Source organism: Lampris incognitus, chromosome 10 (assembly GCF_029633865.1).
Source record: "Lampris incognitus isolate fLamInc1 chromosome 10, fLamInc1.hap2, whole genome shotgun sequence".
Classification (NCBI taxonomy): domain Eukaryota; kingdom Metazoa; phylum Chordata; class Actinopteri; order Lampriformes; family Lampridae; genus Lampris; species Lampris incognitus.
The window spans coordinates 57,307,204-57,332,037 of record NC_079220.1 but is presented as its reverse complement, the minus strand read 5'-3'; the positions used below and the strand labels follow the sequence as shown (position 1 = coordinate 57,332,037).

The window sequence follows — 24,834 nt, the reverse complement described above, 5'->3', positions numbered from 1 at the left end:
CTCGAGTATTTGTACCGTGTAAAGGCTCGAGTATTTGTACCGTGTAAAGGCTCGAGTATTTGTACGGTGTAAAGGCTCGAGTATTTGTACGGTGTAAAGGCTCGAGTATTTGTACTGTGTAAAGGCTCGAGTATTTGTACGGTGTAAAGGCTCGAGTATTTGTACGGTGTAAAGGCTCGAGTATTTGTACTGCGTAAAGGCTCGAGTATTTGTACGGTGTAAAGGCTCGAGTATTTGTACTGTGTAAAGGCTCGAGTATTTGTACGGTGTAAAGACTCGAGTATTTGTACCGTGTAAAGGCTCGAGTATTTGTACTGTGTAAAGGCTCGAGTATTTGTACCGTGTAAAGGCTCGAGTATTTGTACCGTGTAAAGACTCGAGTATTTGTACGGTGTTAAGACTCGTCTCGTCTTACTTTGAGGATAGCAAAACAAAGCAGTACAGGGAAACGTCACAAATGCCGTGTGTACGTAGAGCAAACCAGTGGCTAAAACAGCAGCATGGAGAAGCAGGTAAGGGTCTGAAAATACCCAACGTTAAACATGTAGTCTTAATTAATACACAGTAAATACTTCAAACTATATCTTTAAGCTTCATTAACTGCTGTGCTGATTACGGTGAAAAAGTGTGTGAGGAAATTAATATTAAAAATGACATAATCTGGTCACAGTAATGTGTTTGAGAAAGTTAATTAATCTTGTTTCCCTAAACAAATCACAGCATTAACGTTCCTCTTCTGCCCCCTAGTGGACAACCGTGTAACTACACATTACAGTATTCCATACACTGCATAGACAGGCTGACAGAAAGAAAGGTTTTAAATTAATTTATTAAAAAAAGCATTTCTCCACTTAAGCAGAACAAACATCAATCAGTATTTTTCTTTTCTATCCGATGGAAGGTGTACAATCTGAAAACAGACTTGTCAGGTCGCCGGCACAAGAGTAAAATAGTCAAGCAAAGAAAGGTCTGCCAACACCACTAGCTTAACACAGCCGAGGGAAACAAGGAAAAAGGGGAGGGGGGGGGGAACGAAAACAAACAAAACAACAACAACAGTAAATAAAGGAGGATGAGAAACACAAACATTGAAACAAGTGCAGGTCTTGTTTGGATAAAGCAGGTCTTTTCCTCAATTTACAGTTAACTCAGGTTCTGCTCTCTCGTCTGGTACATGCAAGGTTCAAAGAGACGCCTGGAACTACCACATGGAAATTCATATGTTTATATCATCGGTTATCTGTGCAAGTAGTAAAATATGTAGGTATAACTAAGTGATTCCATACAGTTATGACAGAACACGGATTGGACAGGGAAAATATAAAGTACTCCGTTTTAAGAGTATCGTTAAGAGACTACATTGTGTCAGGAAGGAAGTCCACATAAAAAGAAAATGAGATTTCTAAATTTATCTCGCATCATCTGAAATATCACTGACCTCACCGTTGTGTAGTCTTCCTCTGAATTAAATTATCATCTAGATAAGTGAAAATACGTCAGAAAAACAAATCCTATGCTCCGTGTTATTAACAACAAAATACTGCATGTCTATGTAGAGCTGCAATAAAAGGGAAGGTCAGTTATTATGAAAGGCTAGCTGCCAAAGGTTTCAGGAATATTGGCTCCGAGTGTTTTGATCCCTTTCTGAATGGACTCGACATTGACCGCGTCGTGCTCCCGCGCCCGAAATGCGTGTCGCACAGCTAGTTGGTCGCTTCCTCCAGAGCTGAGCACCCCCTGCGAGGGGTCCGGTGTGAGCCGGTCCAGTGGCTGCCCCAGCCCCCGATCTGCACTGAGGTAGATGAGACAGAAAGGTGGCGTCCAGCCCGGGCTGACGTGCCCCCCCCCTCCCTTCTAGGGTTAACTGCTGTTAAGGCTTCCTGTGGTCTTGGGTTTCGTCACGCTCTCATTTCAGTGGCATTGTCACACAGGGGGACACCTTTCAATTATTCCAAGTTTTTTTTTTCCTTGTCCCATTTCTACTTTATTTCCTTTTATTTCTTTAAATTAAATTCCACTTTCAGCCCACTTCCTTTTTCAGTCTTTTAAAGGGGTGGTCTTATTTTTTATTCTTCCAATGCTTAAGAGAACCCAAACTGGGAAAGGGAAAAAAAATCTTTCCATTTGGCACCTTGGGAGGTTGATGGAAGTAGAGGACAAAAAAAAAAAAAAAAAAAAATGAAATGATGTAGAAGAATGAGGAAAAACAACGTAAAAATTAGAGAACAACCTATAGAGGTGTATGTGAGGACGTGTAAGACTAGTTGGTTTGGCTGACTTGGTCTTGAGCTGCTGACGGGTCAGAGTTTGCGGTGGTTGGGGTCGGGACGGGTACCTCCTCGTCCTCCAACTTCAGGCGCTTGGTTTCGGGCTGATCGGCCACCGTCTGGTCCCCGTTCTGCCGTTTGGTGGGGAGGGAGGCGGAGGCGGAGGCATGGGCCGCCAACAGGTGGAGCGGGCTTGCAACAGCCGTTACTGAACAGGTGAGAGAACAGAATACAGGGAGATTCATAGTTTCAAACCACAAGAATGTTCATGAACAAAGAACTTGGGAAATTATTTATATATCTTATTTTCTATCCTAACACGTTATTTGAACAAACCTAACTCAAACAAGAAATGCAGGTTGGTACGGTCTTAAAGCGATACCACAACATATATGTGCATCGGCTAAAGATCCCCAAGGCTGAAATAAATCCCGTATGTTGGTCTATTCATCACAACATTAAACATCCTGAAACAGGTAAGAACTCGAGAGGAACAATGTCCAGAGAAATGGATGATGTTTACATGACGACGACTGAATATGTCACAGAAATATATAGGCTTCGTGGAAACAGTGCAATCCAGATGTTTTTATGTTTTCTTTGGTGTCTTTATATAATGGGAAAAAAAAAATTGTATAGAAGAAAAAAGCGCCTTGAATAAAAAATTTTTTTTTAGAAATAGAAAAAGTTCTAGGAATCGTCGTCTCACCTGAGTTGACCTGCCCCTGGACGGCAGTGGTGATGCTGTGGGTACCATTCTGTGTGATGGTCTTAATGGGCAGCTGGTGGTGGCCCAGAGGGGCCTGCTGCACTATAGTAACAGTCTGCAGGGGTTGGACTGATTGGGTGGTCTGGATGATGCGATTGGGGCCACCTATAGAGGCGTGGGTGATGGTTGGAACAGGCTCAACTTTCACTGAATCAACAGAAATAGAGAAAACACCAAGAGAATGAGAATGGACAAAAAGATGGAGAGAGCAGAACAATGATGTTATCATAATGCTGGTAAATGCCTATGACCGGTAAGCTTGTCTAGTCAACCACCTGGAAACGGATGAGCCGCTGTGGCGACCCTAACAGAAGCAGCCGAAGGTAGTAGTAGATTGGTAGGTAAAACAACTCAATAGAAGCCAATGAATTTGGGATATATCACGGATTGTATCCAACAGACAAAAAGAGGGTTTCAAGATGCGCACTATGCTACATAGCAAAGCAGCTTTTGGCACCTTTGATTTGCCCCCACCCCCTTTCCTCACCTTTGACCTCTGTGTGCTCTCCATTCTCCTGCAGCTCACTCTTTGGGGCGATGGGGGCTGGCTGGGTGATGACCGCAGTGCCCAGGGAAGCTGCAGGTATCTGCTGCAGCACGTGGAGTGCCTGGACGGCTGTCTGAGAGGTGCTGGTGGTTACTGGTGAGGCCATGGTGTAGGTCACGGGCTTAATGGTTTGAGGTAACTGCCGCTGGACTGCTATGAGTACAGGCTGGTTGTTGACAGGCGTGTCTGGAAGAGATTTACACATTTGCTGGCGTTGTAACAAGACTTAATGATTATTTGTGGGGTTCTCATCTTTAAAAAAGCAACTGAAGAACACCCAACAATCAAACAGGGAGACAACAGTGAAAAAGTGCAGGGATAAAATTCTGAAAATAAAACTGAAATTCATCAATATATATTCATATCACTGCAATTTTGGCAAACTGGTGATATTCAACCATGTGGCATGTAGGTTTACTTTCCAACCCAACACCACACCAGCTAATTTTACCCTGTAGTCCTCCCTTATCTGGTTTAATGTGTTTTAGTCAGTGAAGTCCACCTCAGCCTGGTGTAGTTCTTGGTGGGAAAGAAACCCCACATACACGCAGCCCTCCATGGCACACGACTGAGCATCACTTGCTGTAGACTGTGCTGCGCATTGCCTCTCACCTGGTGTATTCTGTGCAAAACGTGCTTCCTGGATCACGGCCAGTTTGGGCTGGACCACCGTGGCAGAGGGCGGTGCTGGGGCAGGGGCCACCTCTAGCTCCAAGGGAACAGGGGAGCCTTCTCGTGATAGACTGTCAGGGGTCTGTACACCACTGGAGTGGGCCGAGAGCACCCCAGAATGATTGGGAGACGCTGGTGCACTCCTACGTATGGAGAAATACAACATGTTAAAAGGTCTAAGATCAAATGGATACAGCTTCTGGAAAAAAAAGAATCCTAGACAGTATCATCATATAAGCGTCGGACTATGGTGTCCATCTGATTTATGATACGGTTATGTATACTGCTGATACAGTTCACGGAAACCCAACTTAGTTCACATTTCAATTGTGGAAAAATTAAACGTAAACCCCTTTCTTTGTACTCTTGTACAATTTACGGTCAGGCAAAAGAACAATCTGTTCAGACATGGCAAATACCATTAAGAATACAATAATATTTATGCCAATTGACATTTTTTTCATTCATTCATTCATCCATTATCCAAACCGCTTATCCTGCTCTCAGGGTCATGGGGATGCTGGAGCCTATCCCAGCAGTCATTGGGCAGAAGGCGCGGACGACCCGGGATGACCCCCAAGGTTGGACTACCCCGGGGACCTTCTCGCTGTGAGGTGATCGCGCTAACCACTGCGCCACCCAAATTTATAAAGTTGCTTATTTCACTATAGACAAATCCTGGCCAGATGACTTTTCATTCAGCTTCTAAATCTCACAAGAGTGAGCATGAGCGTGAACTATGATGTTATCTTTCAGACAAACATGTACTTCTGAAAAGAAAAACTGTTAATGCTAGGCCAACAAGTAATGAATATTAATAATCAGTTTCAGAGAAGGTGCATTTAATCTTTTTTGGAAGGAGCTGCCAGTGATCCTGGTAGACATCCAGTAACTAAGCCAATCCAGGCCAAACCCAGCACTCAACGCATCCTGAAACTGCAGACACAACAGGGGTCAAACCTGGAGTCAGACCGCAAACTAGCCTTAAAACTGAGATGTTGATCGTGACAAGCTGTTTAACAGGGAGGCACTGCCATCTAACGTCTTCTTTCATTTTCAAACTGTTTTGGGTGCTGAATTGAAGAACTTCAGATGACATTTAATTATCTTGTCCTATCTGCTCCTGGTACTGACACCTACACAGGAATCATTCTTGATAAGAGAAGGGAAAAAAAAGGCTTTCAAATTTCTTTTGCTCAGTCCTCTGCAGTAGAGTACCAGTTAGTTCAAAACACACAACAGATAAAAACCAAACAAACAGACCTGGAGGAGAGGGGTCCGTGGGGGGTCCTGAAGCAGGGCACACCCCGGGGCCTTCGTTTCCTGAAGGCCTGCTCAATGAGCTTGCTTTCTGAGGAGGGGTCTATCCTCCAGAAGGAACCTTTTCCGGGTTCCTCCTGCGACCTGGCCACTTTGATGAAGTAGCGGTTTAAAGACAGATTGTGACGGATTGAGTTCTGCAAAAAACGAAATGGGTTTCATTTTGTGGCCAGTCTTGCAGCAAAATACTGACAACTGAAATATCAATAGAATGAAATATATACATGTATAGTTGATGTGTTTTGCAAATAGGAATCAGAATCGGAAACATTTTCCTTTCACTCCATGCTCCTGCACACATGAAATGAAATGAAACATGGTTCCCCAGCCCACCGCAGTGCAATAAAGACAAAAACACATATCCGAACTACAAAAACACATACATCCAACATATATAAAAAAAAAAAAAAAAAGTCACTGTCCAAGAGAGCAAACGCCAGGATGACAGTCAGAACTGCCGTTCTGCATGGGCTAGCAGTTAGCTTAGCCTGTCCTGCTTCCGTGTCGTGTCAGACCACCCTCGGTGTTTCCTCCTCGGGCACAGCTCCAGGCAGGGCCATGGTCCCTGGGCCCACTGGACACAGCGGACCAGGCTCCTCCAGCTGATCCAACGCCAGCTCTCCCAGCCCGACCCCTTCGACACACCTCACTGCACTCCACACGACAACACCAAAAACACAGTCAACGCTAGGTGAGGCCGCCGCCAGACCGCCCTCGGTGTTATCGGAATTGCAGGTCTGCATGGGCTAGCAGTTAGCTTAGCCCACCCCGCTTCCTGTCAGACTGCCCTCAGTGTTTCCTCTTCAGGCGCAGCTCCAAGCAGGGCCGTAGTCCCGAGGCCCACACGACGCAGCAGACCAAGCTCTCCCAGCCGATCCAGGGCCAGCTCTCCCAGCCATCAAACAAAGACACCAAACTTAGATGCAGACGTGGACAAAGACACTGCATGGACGGTACTGGGTGAGGCCGCCACAAACATAAGTTTGCGCCGCCATCTTCCCACACCGGTACTGGGTGAGGCCGCTGCGAACGTGAATTCACGCCACCATCTTCCCACACCGGAAGTGAAAGAGGTTATTCATCTTCAAAAAAAGAGTTAAAAAAAATCATTCTATCCCTCGTATTACTTTTCCCATTTCTTTGCTGAGTGTTTTCCTGTCACATGAAAATTCTAGGGTCACAGGATTAAGCGATGGTTGAGGGCACGACCCTAATCACTGAACTCCTACAGTCCTGTCACTGGCAGTTTAAAAAATTAATCTTATTCTACTGATGCACTTACTGCAAGTTGCTTTGGAAAAAGCATCAGATTTAAAACTAGAGAATGAATGTAAGTATCAAATGAGGGGGGGGGGAAATCATGTGACCCAAGTTTCTAGTTAACTGCTCTTGCGATTATTTGCAGTTTTTAGGCATTTCCGCAAACAGCTATGCTACCTAGACTACTTGGCAACAGCCGGCCATGTGTTTTGCTGAAAGGGGTGCTCTTAACTGGAGGCCCCAGGGCCCAACTTACCTGCCAGCCCTTGTCTGCAGTCCTGTAGTAGGGGTAGTTCTTTGTTATGTGTGTGTATATTCCGTTTAAGGTGAGTTGCTTGTCTGGAGCCAGGGTGATGGCTTGGACTATCAGCTGTGCATAGGAGTATGGAGGCTTGGAGTCATCCTACCAGGCAGAAAAAAAACGTCAGCTTTCAAATCATGTCTTCATCTCAAAGTAATTACATAGATGAGCCAGACATACGTAGGATGAGTCCCACGTCATTTTGTTGATATTTCTTGTGTGAGCGTAAAATGCTTGTCAGTAAGCGGCACATTACTTGCCGTGACGCATTATGGTGTAAATAAAATCATGCTGCCGGTAAATTATTGATTAATGATCTACCAATTTCTTTCTTTCTTTCTTTTGGATCCCCCCCCCCTTTTTCCTCCCCATTTGTACCCAGCCATTTACCCCACTCTTCCGAGCCGTCCTGGTTGCTGCTCCACCCCCTCTGCCAATCCGGGGAGGGCTGCAGACCACCACATGCCTCCTCCCATACATGTGGAGTCCCCAGCCGCTTCTTTTCACCTGACAGTGAGGAGTTTCACCAGGGGGACGTAGCGCGTGGGAGGATCATGCTATTCCCCCAGTCCCCCCCCTGAACAGGCGCCCCGACGGACCGACCAGAGGAGGCGCTAGTGCAGTGACCAGGACACATACCCACATCCAGCTTCTCACCCGCAGACATGGCCAATTGCGTCTGTAGGGATGCCCAACCAAGCTGGAGGTAACACAGGGATTCAAACTGGTGATCCCCATGTTGGTAGGCAACGGAATAGACTGCTACGCTACCCGGACGCCCCATGATCTGCCCATTTCTATACATGCATTTCTTTATTGTGAATGTGTTTAGGTCTAGATAACAATCAAGTCTTGACTGAAACAAGTATGTCCAGTTAAAGTAGAGCCAAATTAACAGGGCTCTCATGAGACTGACCGATCGACTGGTCGCTCAGACAACGTTCCAATGAGTTGACTTGGAAAAAAACTGACTTTGGCACATCCCTACATTGATTACAAGTTAAAACAGCTTTTATTGTCCATCCATTATCCAAACCGCTTATCCTGCTGTCAGCATAGTGGGGATGCTGGAGCCTATCCCGGCAGTCATTGGGTAGCAGGCGGGGAGACACCCTGGACAGGCCGCCAGGCCATCACAGGGCCGACATATACACACACACACACACACACACACACCCAGTCACACCTAGGGACAATGTAGTACGGCCGATTCACCTGACCTACATGTCTTTGGACTGTGGGAGGAAACCGAAGCACCCGGAGGAAACCCACACAGACACGGGGAGAACATGCAAACTCCACACAGAGGCCGACCCGGGACCACCCCCAAGGTTGGACCACCCCGGGGTTCGAACCCAGGACCTTCTTGCTGTGAGGCGACTGCGCTAACCACTGTGCCACCGTGCCGTTCCTTTTCCAACAGGTAACAGATAATGTGACGTATACGGAGATTTGTTCACTGAGTTTGATGTGTGGATTTGTTGATCACTTCAGATTATTGGCAGTGGCTTATCTGTATGTTTTATCCTGCTTGTAACATGTTGGAAATAAATCATTCATTCATTCATTCATAGATACAGGCTAATCTGTCCAGCTGGCCCTCACCTTGGGACTGTCCCCTTCGGAGGCTTCTTTGTCGTTCTCAGACTGGGAGTTGTCGTTTATCAGCTGCAGCTCTGCTGAGCTGACCATGCGACCGCCCATCCTGTAACCTGAAGAGCCGGCGCCCCTCGGACTGGAAGGGCACGAGTTAGCAGCGCTGCAAGAGACACAACCAAGACTTGTTAGTCACTCAAGTTCGGCTGATATGCAACCAGTATGAAATGCTGCAGCAAATCAAAACAAACATGCAGTCAGTATACGGTGGATTTGTAATAAAAGCTTCAACTGGACAGCTTTCAAAACTAGCTTGGCTCTTCAAGGACGGGACAACATAATACCCTGGATCAGCTCATCTGTAGTCTTTACTGCAGTCACCTAGATCAATGCAAAGAGCCCGGCCCCTGAAATCTTCCAGAAAATACCACCGTCATTTAATGACCCACAATTAGGCCTGAAGCACGAACGCATGAGAACTTGCACTATTTCTAATGAGACAACGGCTGGAATGAACACGTGGTTAAATATCTGAGGGGAAGAGGACTTGCACAAACGCTTCTTTCCCATTCACGGGGGACTCAGGAGACGTTACTTAAACAAATACAGTCATTAGTTTTAAGAGTGCTACAGATTCCACCACACAATGCACTGGCTTGACACACAGTCACATACAATCTACTCGGGTTGCATTCAGTAGGTCTGTCACTTACAAAAAAAGATCCTGTCACTGTTCAGAACACAGATGGAGGCAAGTTCATATTCATGTTTGATTTATGTGTCAAAAATATCTCCAGTTTCAACACTACATACAAAGCCTATCCGGTGGTTGGTAATGAGTGTCTAACAGGTTTTTCATGTTTGCAGAGAATTGTAATTGAGCCATAAGCAGAAAAGCTCCCATCTGAGTTTCAAACTCCGTTGCCAGCCGGGGCCAGTGCACCCCTCCTTAGATGACCTGACGGTCCCGGGCTCCCCCCAGAGCACCATATCGATACCGACACCCAATCGGCACAGTCCACTGCAGCCCAGAGCCCCTGAGCTCAAATGATCCGCCAGCCTCAGTGTCCCGGTGACTTGGATTACAGACGCACACCACCATGCCCGGCTAAGAGACTGGATCCCACTGTATTGCTCAGGCTGCACTACAGCGTCTATTCACAGGCGCGATCCCACTACTGAGCGGCACAGGGACTTTGACCTGCTCCATTGCCGGCCTGTGATGGCCTGGTGGCCTGTCCAGGGTGTCTCCCCGCCTGCCTCCCAGTGACTGCCCGCGACCCTGAGAGCAGGATAACCGGTTTGGATAATGGATGGATGGATGGAGTTTCAAACTTTATTTCCAGTTGCTGACTTAAAAGGCCCAATCTGTGATTTATTTGACCATATAAATTGAGATATGAAATACTATATTAGGTATGACACCCCCCCCCCACTCAGCTTTCACATTAGTAATGTTGTAATGTTGTTCTGGACCCGAGTACACTTGCGTATCTACACACGAGATCGGCATGTGCTGTACGCATACACAGATTTGGGAGGAGATGGGCAGCGTTGAGAAATGCCTTTGTAGGATAGCAATCCACTTCCATGTTTTGGTGCAGTTGTTTTCACACCTGACGCGAACCGTACCCGAGTACATGTGAACCGTACTCCAGACCACCTTTTCAAGTGGATGTTATGCAGTGTTCACACTACTCAAACAACCACACTTTGGGGTCAAGTGTACTGGGATCCGGGCCCAGGTTCCTAGTGTGAAAGCACCCTGAAAATAAACATTTTGCATCTTTCTCAACTGATGGGAATTGAAATATAGACTTGTTTTACAGACATCATCGATGTGAACAAACCTTTTGTAGCATCAGAATACATTACAAACCCAGACTTTATTTCCATTTGGTGTTCGTCCTCACATTAACAGACCTTACAATACACGTGGGAGCGATGGCAGATTCCAGTCCTGGGCTCTGTATTTTGGCAGCAGGGCGACTCATTTGTTTACATTTGAATTACAGATTGTACCTTTAATTGGGCGATTTGGTTCTTTGTAATTCTTTTCACACTTCCAGCTTTACCCCATTATTCATTTATATAATTATGCGTTTATTTTACCTATCAAATTCCTCCATTCATTTTCAAAACACGGGTTGGTATGCAAACTCTAATTATATTAAAGTTTAAAGTATACAGTACTTTAAATTGGTACACATATACCGCCGTCCAACCCGCAAGCCAGACTCTAGCCATGAGTGACATCAACCTGGTTTAACTGTGGCTACACTGGGTCGTTTCTTAGCCATCTGGCCAGGTTAGAAGGTTGAGAGGATCTTAGACAGAGCTCCGCGTTGCACCCAGTCCCCTCTCCCAGTCCTTCATACAGTGCACTAAGCTTAAGCCTTGGGGCCGGGCTGATCCCCAGATATGGTACATGTCAAGGTTAGCTGACGACTCAAGGGCAACTATGGGCTGTTGGAGAGGCACTTGTCTCCTCTCTGCTCATGGTTAACCCAACATATGAACCTCATTTGCAATGCTGAATGGTGACGTGCTGCAGTACTCAATCACTTTGCCCCGTAACGAGTGGTGGAACAAATTAGGGCTGCACAATATATAGTTTCAGCATCGTCATTTCGATGTGCGCGTGCGCAGTAGCCACATCGCAGTATATGCAATGTGAAGGTAAATTAACTCAAAACACCTCATGCTACAACTTTTTGCTGCTTGATACAAAAAGGAAAACTCGCAGTTCTCATTTTCCATGAGTAATCTACAAGTGAAGTCTGTCTGATATAACGAAATTAACTCCAATTTAATACTCATTTTTCGCTTGGTTTGGACAAATTATGTGTACATCTGCATCTGCTGCGGTTAATCCGTGGATCGGGCAGGCCAAATCGCCCCCCCCCCCTTTTCTCCCCAATTGTATCCGGCCAAATACCCCACTCTTCCAAGCCGTCCCAGTCGCTGCTCCACCCCCTCTGTCGATCCGGAGAGGGCTGCAGACTACCACATGCTTCCTCTGATACATGTGGAGTCGCCAGCCGCTTCTTTTCACCTGACAGTGAGGAGTTTCACCAGGGGGATGCCTTTCTTGTTTGCAATGGTGATGGACAGCTTGATGAACGAGATCAAGCAGGAGGCTCCGTCGCCTATGATGTTTGTGGATGACATTGTGATCTATAGCGAGAGTAGGGTGCAGGTGTAAGAGAGCCTGGAGAGGTGGAGGTATGCACTGGAGAGAAGAGGAATGAAAGTCAGTAGGAGCAAGACGGAATACCTATGCGTGAATGAGGGAGGACAGCTGAATGGTGAGGATGCAAGTAGAGGTGATGAAGGCGTATGAGTTTAAATACTTGGGGTCAACTGTCAAAAGTAACAGGGCATGCAGAAGAGAGGTGAAGAAGAGGGTGCAGGTAGGGTGGAGTGGGTGAAGAAGAGTGTCAGGAGTGATTTGTGACAGAAGGGGACCAGCAAGAGTTAAAGGGAAGGTTTACAAGATGGTTGTGAGACCAGCTATGTTATATGATTTGGAGATGGTGGCACTGACAAAAAGACAGGAGGTGGAGCTGGAGGTGGCAGAATTTTAGATGCGAAGATTTTCATTGGGAGTGATGAAGAAGGACAGGATTAGGAATGATTATATTAGATGGACAGCTCAGGTTGGACAGTTTGGAGACAAAGCAAGAGAGGCAAGACTGAGATGGTTTGGACATGTGTGGAGGAGAGATGCTGGGTATATTGGGAGAAGGATGCTGAATATGGAGCTGCCAGGGAAGAGAAGAGGAAGGCCAAAGAGGAGGTGTATGGATGTGGTGAGGGAGGACATGCAGGAATCAAGAACATTTATTTGTCATGTCATTCCATGCACCTGCGCACATGAAATGAAAGGAAACATCGTTTCCCCCAGCCCACAGCAGTGCAACACAGACAAAAACACATATCCAAACTACAAGAACACATATTACCAAACTACTACAAAAACACATATAGCCAGACCCCTTTGATACACCTCCCCACACTCCACACAATGACACCAAAAACACAGTCAACAGTAGCAGAGGCTGCCGCCAGACCGCCCTCGGTGTTATCGGAATGGCCGATGTGCATGGGCTAGCAATTAGCTTAGCCTGCCCCACATCCGTGCCCTGTCAGACCGCCCTTGGTGTTTCTTCTTTGGGCGCAGCTCCAGGCAGGGCCGTGGTGCCTGGGCCCACAGGATGCAGCAGACCAAGCTCTCCCAACCCATCCAGCGCCAGCTCTCCCAGCCATCAAACAAAGAGACAAACTTAGACGCAGATGTGGACAAAGACACTGCATGAACATTACTGGGTGAGGCCGCCGCAAATGTAAGTTCGCGCCACCATCTTCCCAAACCGGTACTGGGTGAAGCCGCCACAACTGTGAATTCGCGCTGCCACCTTCCTACACCGGGAATATATGTAGGTGGTTGGCATGACAGAGGAAGATGCAGAGGGCAGGAAGAAACTGAAACGGATGATCTGCTGTGGCGACCCATAACAGGAGCAGCCAAAAGTAGTAGTAGATATACAATACCCTATGATTAATGGGATAATATTTTCCTTATCGCCCAGCACTACCACCGGTCTACTGCTGGCAAAAAAATTAATAAAAATAAAGCAAATTTCCTGCCCCATCCAAAGATCAGAAAATACGAAGTTTAGATGAGGATTACCTGATGGTGCCAGTGGGTGACGGAAGGGGGCTCATGAGGTGAGCGATGTTGTCTGGAATGTTGATGGTCAGAGGAGAAATCTGAGGCTGAACGGGCTTCACCGGCGACTCTGGAGCTTCACGCTTCACCTTCTTCCCATTGGACAAGGCTGTGAATGTAATCTTGATGTTTGTGCTGGGGAATCTGAAAGTGCACCTGAAAAAAGAAAAAAGGAGAAATGGCAATCAACAACAAGCCAAAGAACTGGCTCTTGGCCAGAAAAACTGGTTCCAGAGTGGCAGCAACGCTTTGCTGTGTTAGAAGAAAGAACCGCTTACATCAGGGGCTGGGGGCGGGATATCATGACCAACAAGACCAATAGGGGGTACACAGACCCATTACGGCAGCAAAAATCAGTTCTGTCGAACAATGCCCGCACATGACACTTCAGAGTTGATAGGAATCAAACAGCTTTATCAGCACACACGTTATGTGATCCACAGAGTGAATTTAAAACCCCACCTTCATTTTTTTCGCATTTAAACATCTAATTTTAGTCTGAAACTCTGTGCTTAAAAACACGTCGGCAAAGAACACTGAAGAGTTCGCCCTAAGAGGTACTGAGAGATTAATCAAGGAAATGTCAGACCGGTCGCCCCAGAACAACAGCCTCTGTTCATTTTATGATGGACATTTGAGTTATGATATTGAACACCAGAACGACCGGGATGTCACTCCTACCTACAACCACCATGGGCGGTCAAAATGACTGCCGGTTTTTAAAATCTATATTCTGTCAAGATAAATACCCAGGTGAGATATTAATGCATTACATATGTTAGTATGTCTGTTAGGAAACGACCGACACCAAAATTAACATTTTAACAACTTTAATACTGTTTTTCAAACAATTTAAAATGGCCGCGCTGTCCAACGGCTGTAAATACTGCAAGGACTCGGTGGTAGTCATGGTGCGTCTGTAACCAGACATGGTGGACATAATCACACATCAAGTTTAGACTATTCCTCCGCACTGGAGGACGCGAGTGTGCTTCTAGGACACAGCAACGAACTTCACCAAGGAAATGATGCGACAACACACACCATAAATAGTCACACGATGACGCGCAAATTACGTGTCGTTTTAGGTAGATCTTTTTATTTTTTGTGCTAATGATCCAAAACTCATTTTAATGCAAATATACGCAATTTTAGGAGTGTTCAGGGAGCGGCAGGCAGGTCTGTACCCCCCCCCCCCACAAAGTTATTAAACTTTGAAAATCCAAAACCACCAAATTGATGGCCTTGGTCATTCTAGTGTTAAACAAATCATCTGTCAACGGGGAAATAAAAGCCTGTTGTCAGTGAGGCAGGTCTCTTGAGAGCTGCAGACAGCTCACAGCGGGGTCTGCGAGAGCGACTGGCCGCCGCTTTGTGGAGCTTCTCTACTCCGGAAATGTTGGAGCAAATTTTCGATTCGCAATCAATTTGGGTAAAGCTGCCATTATTCAGACTGCATACAGTTGATTTCTCAGAGGCGAATGTAATGATGAAGTGGCATATAAAATACTACTACTGCTTTCGGCTGCCCCCGTCAGGGGTCGCCCCAGCGGATCATCCGTTTCCATTTCTTCCTGTAGCATAGAAGTAGCATATAAAATGGTATACGAAAATCGTAAACGTCTCCAAATGTACATTGGGTTTCTCGCCTCGTACAGACGTAGGCCGTGACATCACGGCGTGGCTCTCAGGCCAGGCCTCGCCGGTGCAAAAGAAAACCAGTTCTTCGAAGGTTCACAAGTTGAACCAACTGTGAACTGGCACCAGCACCAGCCCAGAGCTCGAACTAGGTTCACGTTGGTGTAAAGAGGGTAACAGTGAGCTGATGAATGTGTGTGTGTGTGTGTCTGATTCGCTGAGAGAAACTATTTTTTCACCCTTTTGGATTTTCTCCCCATTTGTACTTGGCCAATTACCCCACACCTCCGAGCTGTCCCGGTCTCTGCTCCACCCCCTCTGCTGATCCGGGGAGGGCTGCAGACTACCACATGCCTCCTCCCATACATGTGGAGTCACCAGCCGCTTCTTTACACCTGACAGTGAGGAGTTTCACCAGGGGGACGTAGCGCGTGGGAGGATCACGCTATTCCCCCCAGTTCCCCCTCCCCCCCAAACAGGCACCCTGATCGACCAGAGGAGGCGCTACTGCAGCAACCAAGACACATACCCACATCCAATTTCCCACCCGCAGACACGGCTAATTGTGTCTGTAAGGACGCCTGACCAAGCCAGCGGTAACACAGGGATTCAAACCAGCGATCCCTGTGTTGCTATGCAACAGAATAGACTGCCACACTACCCGGATGCCTGAGAGAAACTGTTATTAACTAACTTTATTCAACACCTCACTCAAGCTACCGTCACAGCACACCCGTGTGTCTCACCAACATGCCGGTAGAATAAGCGGACGAACACAAACGTCACAACAACGCCGGTTGTATTCCTGACACCATTTACATCACTCTCAATAGTGTCAAGGGTTTACTTGCTAGAGCTGTCAACTACTGCACACAAAGAGTCGGTGCACTTTGCTGGAGGCGTTTTCCCGTCATTCTCAAATACAACAACATATGAGCAAATACACACGTCAGGTGTGTTTGTTGTCGCTGGTCTTCAGAGGGGAGCGAGTGCTCCGTGACACATTTTCTCATACTGGGAGAGTGGAGCACGGCCGCCCCTATGGGGACAAAGAGCCTCACTAGGTGACGGGGCTAAATTTAGGCTCAGTGGTAAACACAAACAAATGCTTAGTTGGAGTAAGCTGCCCTCAGCACCATGTGGACAACAGCTCGTACGCCCTGGATGGAAACGCACCCACCTTTCTACACAGTCACCTCAGAGACGTTTCAGTTTTGTCCATAAAAAGGAGGCATAAAATTTGGAAGGAGCAACAGTTGAGGATAATCTAAAAAAAAAAAAAAAAAATCAACATTTCTGAATTACTGTTGCGATCCGACTGCCAAACAGCCCAGAGACACAGAGAGGTGATGGGTTTTCCCAGGGACCGGTCTCTCATCTGGTTAAAAGTGCCAGGCACAGCACTTGGCTGCCGAGCCCTCAAGAGTTGGCATCTGCTGAGAGAACAACGTTCCAGACAACCGCGGCTTAAATCAGCTTTGCCACTGACAGGAAGAGAGAAAACCCTCCATGGAGCCAGGCTGGTAAAGGGGGACCCCTCCATTATGCGGGTGACATCCAGGCCCCCTTTCAGGAAGAGGACAGGCTTCTGTCTCCGCCAACAAAGACCACACACTGTGGACCTGTTAATACAGTGGACATCAGACCAGAAAATACCATCGCTGCATTTCTCAAAGGGACATTTCAACACCCATAACATGCACATGCAGGAAGTACTGGTGGCCTATACTGTCTTTTAAAGCTTGAACCGCTGTGGTGTAACTCACACGTACAGACAAAACAGAGCCGGCCGGTCCTGCACCTACTACATGTACCAGCAAGCACTGCGCGAGGACGCAGGCGCCTCAACACGCCGCCGCGACAGCCGTAATGCTTCTAATACACCTGCACTCTCTCTTTCTTTGAAATGTCTTAGTTGTTTTACTTCCCAAGTATGTGATGTCATGTGATGTGTTATCCCTAGGCGGCGCTAAAAGAGAAAAATGTAGTCAATGTAATAAGAGTAACATTTTTTTCTTTCTTTGGATTTTTCCCTTTTTCTCCCCAATTGTGCCCGGCCAATTACCCCACTCTTCCGAGCCGTCCTGGCTGCTGCTCCACCCCCTCTGCCGATCCGGGGAGGGCTGCAGACTACCACATGCTTCCTCTGATACATGAGGAGTCGCCAGCCGCTTCTTTTCACCTGACAGTGAGGAGTTTCACCAGGGGTACGTAGCGCGTGGGAGGATCACGCTATTCCCCCCAGTCCCCCCCAAACAGGTGCCTCGACTGACCAGAGGAGGTGCTAGTGCAGCGACCAGGACACGGCCAATTGTACAGACACGGCCAATTGTGTCTGTAGGGATGCACCATCAAGGCGGAGGCAACATGGATTCGATCCGGCGATCCCTGTGTTGGTAGGCAACGGAATAGACCGCTACGCTACGCTACCCGATACCCGGACGCTCCTTAATGGAGTAATTTCCGTCAAAAAAAATCACCATTGTGTATTTGATTGTATGGCACTGGTTACTGAGCCTTGTTGTTGGAGTGTAGCAGCTAGTCTCATGCAAAGCGATACCAATGGCTACACCTTCACAGTAAGAATAATTATTACAAGTATTGTAGCCTAATTACTTCCTGTTTCACCATTGTCCCACCGTTGTTGATTGTAGATTTAAGTTTACCCATAATCACTCATTCCAGACATTTTAAAACCCAAGAGCCATTTAAATTTAAAAAAAAAAAAAGTGCCTTCAACTTTGACCTCCTTGCCTTTGATGCAGGATTGCAGTGTTGCCGAGATGTCACATTCCATATGAAGCCCAGCAAGCGTACACTTGCGAAGGGTCCGCACGTTGGTTTTGCGACCCCAAAAATTCAGGCTGTGAGTGTGCAGTCACACACTTGTCATGAGACGCTGTGTGTATTGTTGCTGTGTGTGTGTGTGTGTGTGTGTGGGGGGGGGGGCTCAACCAGATGGTGACATACAAACAGTGATAAATTCCTCCTGAGGAGGAAGCTACGCTTGTTCTGACTGACATGACGAGGCCACAACAAACCAGTCTCACCCACAGAAAGAGCCCACCTACCACAACATCCCCTACAACCACAAAAAACCATCACACTTACATGTTCACTTATGAGAAGCAAAGAGCTCGGGGTAAAACGACGCATTCATCACCAGCGCAATCAATCAGTAGAGAAACGTCCGTGTTGAGCAAACAGAATGACCCCACCACCACCAACACCATGCATTCATACTGAGACTTCTTGAAACACCAAAGGTCATTGGAAATTTGCAATTCGACAAGGACCAAGATATTTCGTTGTTGTCCCATGCCGAATACTTTGAGATTACACTCCCTTATTGCTTACTGGACTCCTACCCCCCCCCCCCCACAAACATCTTGAAGAATGTAAACAGGAGGACGGCAAGATTTACAACTTGGGAGAGATTCTGAGGGTGTAGACGAGGGGGTGGATGGCTTTCTCACTCTGTTCAGTCTGTTTACATCACCATGGAGAAATCCCTGGAATACAACCAACCTGTCCCCTGGGCCAGGACTCACTCAGCTCTCCCATGCCGTCACTCTGTTTACCTTACTTGCACCCATTCTGATGGTGGGCTGGGCTAGAGAGGATAAAATCACGGTGTTATTTATCGTTTAGATTTTGGTTTAAATAGGTGAAAGTAACTACAACCATTCTGCCATTCTGGGCACCGTCTTCTTAATAGCAGGAAATTTAAGTGTTTTAGGACACTTGCTGATTAAATGCTCTGAAGCCAAAGTCAGCTTAATCAATATGGAGACGGGGAAACAGTTTGCTGTACTCTGAATGGTAGTTGAGATCTTATGGATGACAGCCAGCATGTACAGGTGGTAGAATGGAGTTTCAATTTAAATTAGGTCCAAATATATTCACTTTCTCTGGGTGCTCCGGTTTCCTCCCACAGTCCAAAGACACGCAGGTCAGGTGAATCGGCCGTACTAAATTGTCCCTAGGTGTGTGTGTGTGTGTGTGTGTGTGTGTGTGTGTGTGTGTGTGTGGGCCTTGTGATGGCCTGGCGGCCTGTCCAGGGTGTCTCCTCACCTGCCGCCCAATGACTGCTGGGATAGGCTCCAGCATCCCCGCGACCCTGAGAGCAGGATAAGTGGTTTGGATAAGGGATGGATGGATGGGTTATCTACAATTAAAATAAGGTTAAGTGCTACAGGAAAAACAACAATTTTATCAGTCACTTAAAGCTAGAACCCCCTGTGTTACCTCCGGCTTGGTCGGGCGTCCCTACAGACACAATTGGCCGTGTCTGTGGGTGGGAAGCCGGATGTGGGTATGTGTCCTGGTCGCTGCACTGGCGCCTCCTCTGATTGGTCGGGGCGCCTGTTCAGGGGGGAGGGGGAACTGGGGGAATAGCGTGATCCTCCCACGCGCTACGTCCCCCTGGTGAAACTCCTCACTGTCAGGTGAAAAGAAGCGGCTGGTGACTCCACATGTATGGGGGGAGGCATGTGGTAGTCTGCAGCCCTCCCCGGATCAGCAGAGGGGGTGGAGCAGAGACCGGGACGGCTCAGAGAGCAGGGTGATTGGCCAGGTACAATTGGGGAGAAAGCGGGGGGGCTAGAATGCAGGACCTTTATATATAAATGGATGTCCATGACATTCAAGGTCTTGCCGAATGAGTCCACACAATGCTGACTAGCCCATCACCGCCAGCCAGGCAGCGCTCTGTATTCCACAGTATACCCAAGTTTTACATCTGGTGTCTGTGGCGACAGTCCCACACGGGCACACCGCAAGTGATGCGTAGTGATTAGGGCTGCACAATATTGGAAAAAACTCACATTGCAATATCTATAATTCTCTACGATATATATTGCGATATGAAAAAATACACGAATTTTCCCCAGCTGACTTGAATAGCTCGGTTTGGAAAGAATGAATCATTCAAGAATGATTGGGGTGATCTTGTAGGGGAGATGTGAAAAGTGAGCGGTGCCTTTTTTCTCCATTAGTTCGGGAAGAGGAGACGGAGTCAAGACAGATGATGGCTGAGATTAGTGATGCGTAGACCAGCTCTGACGTCATCCGAATCCACATGTACACATAAATCATCCACCCGCTGCCCACCCGAACGAATTCTTTCCTCCGATTTAGAGACCCACACCCAATCACACATTGCCATTTTCTCTCAGTGGGATATAAGCAAGCGTGATGATGAGGTAACATATGACACCATGTTTGAGGTATCAGTTTTGTAGTTATCATATACACACAGCACTTTGCAGCTGTTGGATAGAAATGTTCTGTCCTTACTTCCCCCCCCCCCCCCTCGGCTCTCCTTTGCCTCCATCGCCGCCTAAGACAAATGGACGCTGCAGCTGGCGCAATGGGAGTCTAATCTGCTAATTCGTGTCTGACGAAAAATGAAGCTTAAAATATATTCAAGTAATATTTTCCTCATTGACTGTACTATTTCACCCGCCCGCAACCCATCCACTATTAATCAGAATGATAAGTCTTATGACTCGGCCCGCCCGTTGCATGGTGTAACCGTGGTGCCCGTGGGTATAACTGCGATCCGTGCATCGAGCAGACGGACACCTCGATGTGTCGTTCGTCCAAACGGAGCGAGAAATGACGACGTTGCGAGCATTCTGCCACAGAGCTTCTGGGCTTGGAAGCTATGGCGCAAAACCTAAATAGCGCCCATGAAAAGTCTCAGAGGCTTCAGAGATGAACGTCAGTGCTCAGAGGAAAGATTAAAGTAGAAAAATCAATAAATAAAATAAAGCGATTGACAGCAAGAACACGGATAACCGGCGTAGCTTTTCCTCAGAGTGCAGAAAGAAGAGAAGTCATTACGCTCACTGTCAGAAGGGAGACAAAACGTCTTTACTGCGGGTGTAAATGCTACAACAACTACACGTTAGAACTACAGTTTTTAATACTGCGATGCCAAAACTTCCTAATCTGTCCATTCAGCCATGATCCGAACCGCTTATCCTGCTCTCAGGGTCGTGGGGATGCTGGAGCCTATCCCAGCAGTCATTGGGTGGCAGGCAGGGAGACACCCTGGACAGGCCGCCAGGCTATCACACAGGGCCGACATACATACACACACACACACACACACACACACACACACACACACACACCTAGGGGTAATTTAGTACGGCCGATTCACCTGACCTACATGTCTTTGGACTGTGGGAGAAAACCGGAGCCCCCGGAGGAAACCCACGGTATCACGCATTGACTACTGCAACTCCCGTTGCAGTAGTCAATGCGTGATATGACAAGAGCCTGTACCAGGAGTTGTGCTGTGCGCTCAGACAGGTAGGTCTAATTTTCCTGATGTTGTACAGGGTAAATCGGCATGACCGAGCAGTTGAGGCCACATGAACCTTAAAAGTTAGTTGGTCATCAATCATGACACCCAGGTTTTGGGCAGACTTTGTTGGCATGAGTTGGGTGGATCTGAGCTGGACATTGATCCGTTGTTGTAAGGATGGACTGGCTGGGATGACCAGAAGCTCAGTCTTAGGTTAAGCTAAAGGGGGCTGTCTTTCATCCACGCAGAGATACCAGCAAGGCATGACGATATCTGTGCCGAGACTGTGAGGTCATCTGGTGGGAATGATAGGAAGAGCTGGGTATTGTCAGAATAGCAATGGTATGAGAAATCATGGCAACTTCCTAATCCGATTACACATAATGTAACACTAAACATACCATTACAACTGTTGCATAGTTGTACTGTGTTAACATTTATTTCTAATTTGGCATATGCTTTTATCCGAAGTGACGAACAAGAGTCAGAAATTAGCAGATACATTTTAATGTTAATCATTTAGTAGTAGTAGTAGTAGTATATTTGCTACATAGTATTTACACCATAGCCAGTACTGCATGTCATATTGATTGCAATTAGTGTAGGTGTACATCTTCAGCTAAGTTTTTAACCAAATGGGAAGTGTAATTTAGGAGCGGTGCAAACTCATGAAATGTCAATGATAGGAGGCGAACAGGCGACGGAGAAACTGCGAGCGAGCCTTGTGAAATGGGGGAAATGAGCGTTTACTTGAGTTAAAAAATGTTCAATTTAAGCAAACACTTCAGCTGGCGGAAAGCCAGTCACCTTCAAGAAGGGCGAGAAGCCATGCCCCATTTACAGAAATCTTTTCAGTCAAGACGGAGAGCAAGCGGATCACATCTCCAGTTGATACTATGCACCCACACTGACCGCTGACGCCGGGTCCAATTGGACCTCCAAGCACAGGCTCTCTGACTGACTCTGACACTCCGTCGCTGATCTATGATCACGAGATAAGATCGCAAGATTACTAGTAGTGATGTGTTGGTCGCGAACGAGTCGGCTCTATTTAAGTGAACAAATGAGATCCGCCTCCCACTGGGCCAAATTGTTTTCTTTTTTTGCAAGTTAATACAAGACGTAATAACAGAATGATCCTATGACATACTTGTCAAATACAGTCCAGAACCTCACTTTGGTAATAACATTAGCGGCCAAGCATGGTGAGACTTGTATGTTGCGCCAGTCGCCAACATACAAAACATAGTTTAATATAAATAAAACGTTCAATGAACATGCGGAATAGGATTTAATGTTTTTACATTATTTATCACACATCATTTGGCTTTTATTGCTGAGCCAAATGATGTGGCTCACTAAAAGGAGCCGGAATTCCCATCTCTAAAACCTGGCAGTCTTCTGTTGGGTCCAACAAACGCTGGCAGCGTTGCTGTAGTCAAAAAAAAAGTGATTGCTGTGACGTGCACAAAATTCACTTGCTCATTTTTCAGGTAAGCAATCAAACCCACGTGAAGAAAACAAAGCTGGGTGTTGCTTCGCGTTGGGTTCAAATGCACAGTAGGATCATCAAGCGGCGGCGAGCAAGGGAACCAAAGCACACAGTAGATGCACACTGTCTCATCAGTATAACATCTATATTATCATCATCATCACCCACCCATCCATCCATCCATCCTGCAAACCGCTTATCCTGCTCTCAGGGTGGCTGGTGGGGATGCTGCAGCCCATCCCAGCAGTCACTGGGCGGCAGGCGGGGAGACACCCTGGACAGGCTGCCAGGCCATCACAGGATTGAGACACACACACACACCTAGGGACAATTTAGCACGGCCGGTTCACCTGACCTACATGTGTCTTTGGACTGTGGGAGGAGGCCGGCGTGTGCTGGAGGGAGGTTCCACCAGTCGCCCTAAGCTCACCCACTACAGCATGGAACTATCAAACCGATGATAACAGAAGTTGGGTATGGACCGAGTTCACAGACGTGTTTTTAAAAAGAAAAAGACTTTCTTGTCCGGGATACAAAATGGTACTCAGCGGGGGGGGGGGGGGTGATGGCAGCAAGCCATCAGCACCAGTAGTAAACAATGGGCTGATGCAAGGCGAGCACCGAGCCTTCCATAAGGACCCCGTTAACTTGTGACGCGCCCTCGGCTCGTCCGGGTAGTCCTCTGTAACGCAGCATGTGTGTCAACAGCAATACATATTTCTGGAGCTCATAGCCGCGGCAGCCTCGTGGGTGTCTGAAGGTGTAGCAGGGCCCACGTGTCATGTTTCTGTGACCGGGCGGGGCGGGGGAGGGGAGGCGGTCGGTTTGTTTACGTTTAGAGGTCGCTGTGTACGAGGAAGACGCTTATAGCAAGTTAGCTTGGCAGTGGACTCGAACACACGCTTTTTAACGAGGTGTCCTCGTTATGACGTCAGGTTTGGCTAGGACGGGGTATGTAAGATGTCCATCACTGTGAACGGGGGGGGGGGGTTGTGGGGGGCCCTGCGATGGACCGACGACCTGTGCAGGGTGGTGTCTCCCTGCTCCCCTCTGTTCTACCGGCTTCTGGAATGGACTCCTTTGAATTTGATTACACGGGTGTAGATAATGGATGGGTGGGTGGATGCATCGACCCCGGCGTCGCACTTGGGCGTCCTCACGCCGGCCAGCTAACCGTGACGATGCACGACACTGACATTGGCGAGTGCGGCTACGTTAGCGGCTAACACAACAAGCCAGGCTGCTCCTCCGGAGCCACGCCGTTAACACACACACACACACGCATACTCACGCACACGCCGACAGTAAAACGCTCGTCTGAGCAGGACCGCGCTGTGCCCGCAGAGCCACGAAACACGTGTTCCGTTCGCCCCGGCCGCAGCTAGCTTGGTAGGGACGGCTAGCATTAGCGCCCACATGGTACACCTGGGGGGGGGGGGGGACTCACATTCGCGGGAGCTGCAGAGGAGGGGCGCCCCGTCTGAGGAACACTCCGTCCACAAACACGCCGTTTTTACCCAGACACCTCAGGTAGAAGTCCCCGCTGCCGGCGCCGTCGTCGCTGGCGGTGAAGATCTCCAGATGCCTCCGCGAAATGAAGCTGGAGTGGCCCATGCTGACGTCCACGGAGCCCTGAGACGAGTTCCGGCCAACGGTCACCGAGCGTTTCTTCATCACGTATTCGAACTCGCGGCCCTCCAGCCGGGCCACCGGCCCAGACGATGCGCTCACCACGGCCATTTATTTCGCGGGGCTAAAAGGCTTTAAATGGAAAATGCGATGAAAACTAAAACGTTCACAGGGGGGACAACTAAATTGGCCCTTGAAGAGGCGTCGTGAAAAAGGAACCAGCCTATAACGGGGGGCATTAAATTCAAAACGGGGCTTTTTCAGAGGGGGAACGTGCGAGGACAGGGACAGCGGC

At 47.7% G+C, this 24,834-nt stretch overlaps 1 protein-coding gene across 1 annotated transcript; it reads right to left on the bottom strand.

Moving 5' to 3' along the window:
* Positions 1 to 820: 820 nt before the first annotated feature.
* On the bottom strand, positions 821 to 24,834 carry foxk2b (forkhead box K2b). The gene is made up of 9 exons (XM_056287689.1): positions 24,358 to 24,834; positions 13,426 to 13,620; positions 8,742 to 8,895; positions 7,092 to 7,238; positions 5,519 to 5,712; positions 4,196 to 4,398; positions 3,524 to 3,769; positions 2,977 to 3,183; positions 821 to 2,475 (listed from the first exon to the last, which is right to left on the bottom strand). Exons 1-9 carry the CDS (start codon positions 24,648 to 24,650, stop codon positions 2,261 to 2,263), a joined length of 1,854 nt encoding a protein of 617 aa, XP_056143664.1. The 5' UTR covers positions 24,651 to 24,834; the 3' UTR covers positions 821 to 2,260.